Genomic DNA, 3,262 nt, shown 5'->3' with positions numbered 1-3,262 from the left:
GGGGGCTGGGGCTCTGACCCCCCCCGGATCAGGGGGCTGGGGCTCTGTAACCCCCCCTGGGTCAGGGGGCTGGGGCTCTGTAACCCCCCCGGGCCAGGGGGCTGGGCTCCCTCCCCACCGCCCTCACTGTGGTCCCGGCCCCACGGCTGCCAAGGGCATGTGGGGTGGGTCAGGACCCCCCAGCCTCACTGGGGACAGGAGCAGGGCTGGGGTGGGGGCAGAGGTGCAGCCCCAGACCCCTGGCACGGCTGGGAATGCCATGGCCCCTCTCACCCTCAGCCCCACATCCCTGAGCATCCCTGAGCCGGTGGTGGTGCCAGTTACGTGCCCCCACCCACCCCGCTCCGGCTCAGGGTGCCAGGAAGGATTTGGGGCTGGGAGGGGGGCGGGGGTCCCTGCAGAGCTGCCAGGCCGTGCCAGGGGCTCTCAGCCCTGCCCAGCCCAGCAGAACCGGGGGGCTGGCGGGGGCAGGTGCACGGTGTCCCCAGCCCTGGGCACGCTCCCGGTGCCACGGGGACGAATCTGCAGCATCACTCCCGTCACTCCCCCTCCCTGCCAAGAGCTGCTTTGTTGTGCCGAGGGGGACCGGAGCTGAGCACAGCAAACTCGTGCCACCAGTGACCCACTCCCCCAGAGCCCTTCCCAGCCGCCTCCCCGCAGCCCCACACAGGGTTCCCACGCACGCCCGTGTCTGAGGGCAACTCCGGCCCAGCCCCACACATCAGCCTGGGTCAGGGGCTCTTGGGGGCACCTTGCTGAGAGCCCCCCTTGCCTGGGCACCCCGGTGGGCTCCTGGCACAGGCTCCCTGCTCGGGGCCCGTTCCCACACCCCAGGAGGGGTTGGGGGCACAGCAGGTCTTTCCCCCGGCCTCGCCGGTGCCGGCGCGTGGTGACACGTACCTTGTACTTGATGGCCAGCAGCTCCGTGGCCTCCTGCTCCTTCCGCAGGTCCTCGATCATCTTCTCCTTCTCCTGGAGCAGCTTCTGCTTCTCCTCGCTCACCAGGCTGTGGTCATCCTGGATAGCAGCTTTCTCCTCTTCCAGCCTCTCCTTCTGCTCCTTCAAGTAGTTCTCCATGTTCTTCTCCAGGCCCTCCTCGTTGTCGTCCTCCCCTTCGTTCTCCACGGCGCCTTCTCCCTCCGTCGCTTTCTTCCTCCGGCTGCTCCTTCTCCTCTTCTTCCCCAGCATCCCGCGTTTCTCCAGCTGGGCTTTCAGCCGCACGATCTCCTCCTGGAACTCCCGCAGCAAGGTGTCCTTGGGGTCCTCGTTCACCCGGGGCTTGTTCTTGATGTTCTTGGCCCTGTTGGCGAACCTGAGGGTGGAGAGGCTCTCGTCGTAGCTGTGGGAGGCCGGGCCCAAGGTGGCCACCATGATTGTCTTGGCGTTGCCCCCGAGGGAGTCCTGCAGCAGGCGGGTCAGCTTGGAGTCCCGGTAGGGGATGTGCGTGCTCCTGCCGTCCACGAGCGCGGAGATGACGTTGCCCAGGGCGGAGAGGGAGAGGTTGATCTTGGAGGCTTCCTTGGGGCGCTCCTCGTGGGCCCCCATTTTGCTCTGGCGCTCGCTGCCGGCCAGGTCCACCAGGTTGAGCTTGCCCACGCGGATGTGCTCCTCGCCGTCCGGCCCCGTCTCGCTGCACTCGATGGTGATGAGGAAGATGGCGTGGGAGCGGGAGCTGTGCTCGTTCATGTTGGTGCTGCCCACGGAGCGCGTCTGGCTCCCCAGGTTCATCACGTGCTCGATCTCCTTGACGTTCTTGGTCACGAAGGAGGAGAGGTCCTTGATGTACACCCCCGTCTCGGGGTTCTCCTTCAGCTCCAGCTTCTTGCTCTGGTCCTTGGCGAGGAGGTCCCTGATCTCCTCCTGGTAGATCTCCAGGTACGAGGCCCTCACCAGGTACTGCTGGTTCTGGGAGCGGGAGATGTGCGTGAAGATGTGCTCGAAGGCGCTGGGGATGATGCCGCGCTTCTCGGGCTCGGCCCAGGCGCCCTGCATGGTGTAGGTCTTGCCGGTGCCGGTCTGGCCGTAGGCGAAGACGGTGCCGTTGAAGCCCTGCAGCACCGAGTCGATGAGCGGCCGCACCGTCTCATCGTACAGGTCGGCCTGCTTGGAGCTGGCGTCGTACACGGCGTCGAAGGTGAAGGTCTTGGGCAGCTCCCCGGGGGCGGCGCGGGGGTTGCGGATGCTCACCTGGCCCAGCTTCACGTCCAGCTCCAGGACGCGCTCGTATCCCGCCGCCTCCTCCCGCCGGCTCATGGGCCGGCACCGGGCCACCACCCGGAGCGCCTCGCAGCCGCTGCGGGGCTTACCGGCCATGGCGGCGGCGGGCGGGGCCGGCGGCGCAGCGGGGCTGGGGGGCTCAGCCGCGCCGCCCCCGCGGCATCCCCGGGGCCGGGGCCGGGGCCGAGCGGGCGCGGGGGGCGCGGGGGGCCGGGGCGCGGCGGGGCGGCCCCGCCGGGCGCTCGCTCATGGCAGCGCGGCCGCTGCGCCCCGCCCGGTGCGGGGATGGGGCGGGCGGGGCGGGCCGGGGCGGGGCGCGGCCGGGCGGCGATTGGTGCGCGCCCCGCAACGCGCCCGCGCGCCCGCGCGCGCCCCCCCGAGCGCGGCCCCGAGCGCGCCCCGCACCCGCATCCGCACCCGGGAGCGCTGCGACCCCCCCCCGGCTCCCCCCGGGCACGCCGGGAGCTGTAGTGCGGCCTTTGTGCTGCGCGGTTGGGATGCGGGGCTGGGACGGGAGATGAAGGATGCGGGGCTGGGATGGGGGATGAAGGATGCGGGGCTGGGACGGGGGATGAAGGATGCGGGGCTGGGACGGGGGATGAAGGATGCGGGGCTGGGATGGGGGATGTAGGATGCGGGGCTGGGACGGGGGATGAAGGATGCGGGGCTGGGATGGGGGATGAAGGAGGCAGCGTGAGGGATGAAAGGTGCAGGACTGGGATGCTGCGCTGGAATGCAGTGTTAGGATGCGGGATTGAGACGCGGAATGAAGGATAAAGGGCTGAGATGCAGGGCTGGGACGTGGGATGAAGGATGCAGGACTGGGATGCAGGATGCAGAGCACGGGATTGGGATGCAGGGCAGAGAATGCAGCATTGGAATGTGGGATAAAAACCGCAGGATTGGGATGCAGGACTGGGATGTGGGATGCAGTGTGCAGGATGTGGGATGAAGAAAGCAGGGTTGGGATGTGGGATGAAGGATTGGAATGCAGGGCTGGGATGCTGCACTGGAAGGCAGGATGTGGGTTGCAGAATGAAGGATG

General features: G+C 68.8%; 1 protein-coding gene across 1 annotated transcript in view; it reads right to left on the bottom strand.

The window, feature by feature from the left end:
* The window catches only part of KIF3C (kinesin family member 3C), a 13,355-nt gene extending 11,027 nt beyond the window's left edge, over positions 1–2,328 (bottom strand). The window contains exon 1 of the mRNA XM_039390451.1: positions 901–2,328. Within this exon, the coding sequence (XP_039246385.1) occupies positions 901–2,313 (1,413 nt within the window). The 5' untranslated portion in view covers positions 2,314–2,328. The remainder of the gene's footprint in view (positions 1–900) is intronic.
* Positions 2,329–3,262: the final 934 nt, after the last annotated feature.

This window comes from Pipra filicauda, unplaced genomic scaffold (genome assembly GCF_003945595.2).
Source record: "Pipra filicauda isolate LSUMZ 115617 unplaced genomic scaffold, ASM394559v2 scaffold820_size145981_pilon, whole genome shotgun sequence".
NCBI lineage: Eukaryota > Metazoa > Chordata > Aves > Passeriformes > Pipridae > Pipra > Pipra filicauda.
Note: the sequence above shows the minus strand (reverse complement) of the source record. Positions and strands in the feature narration are given on the sequence as shown.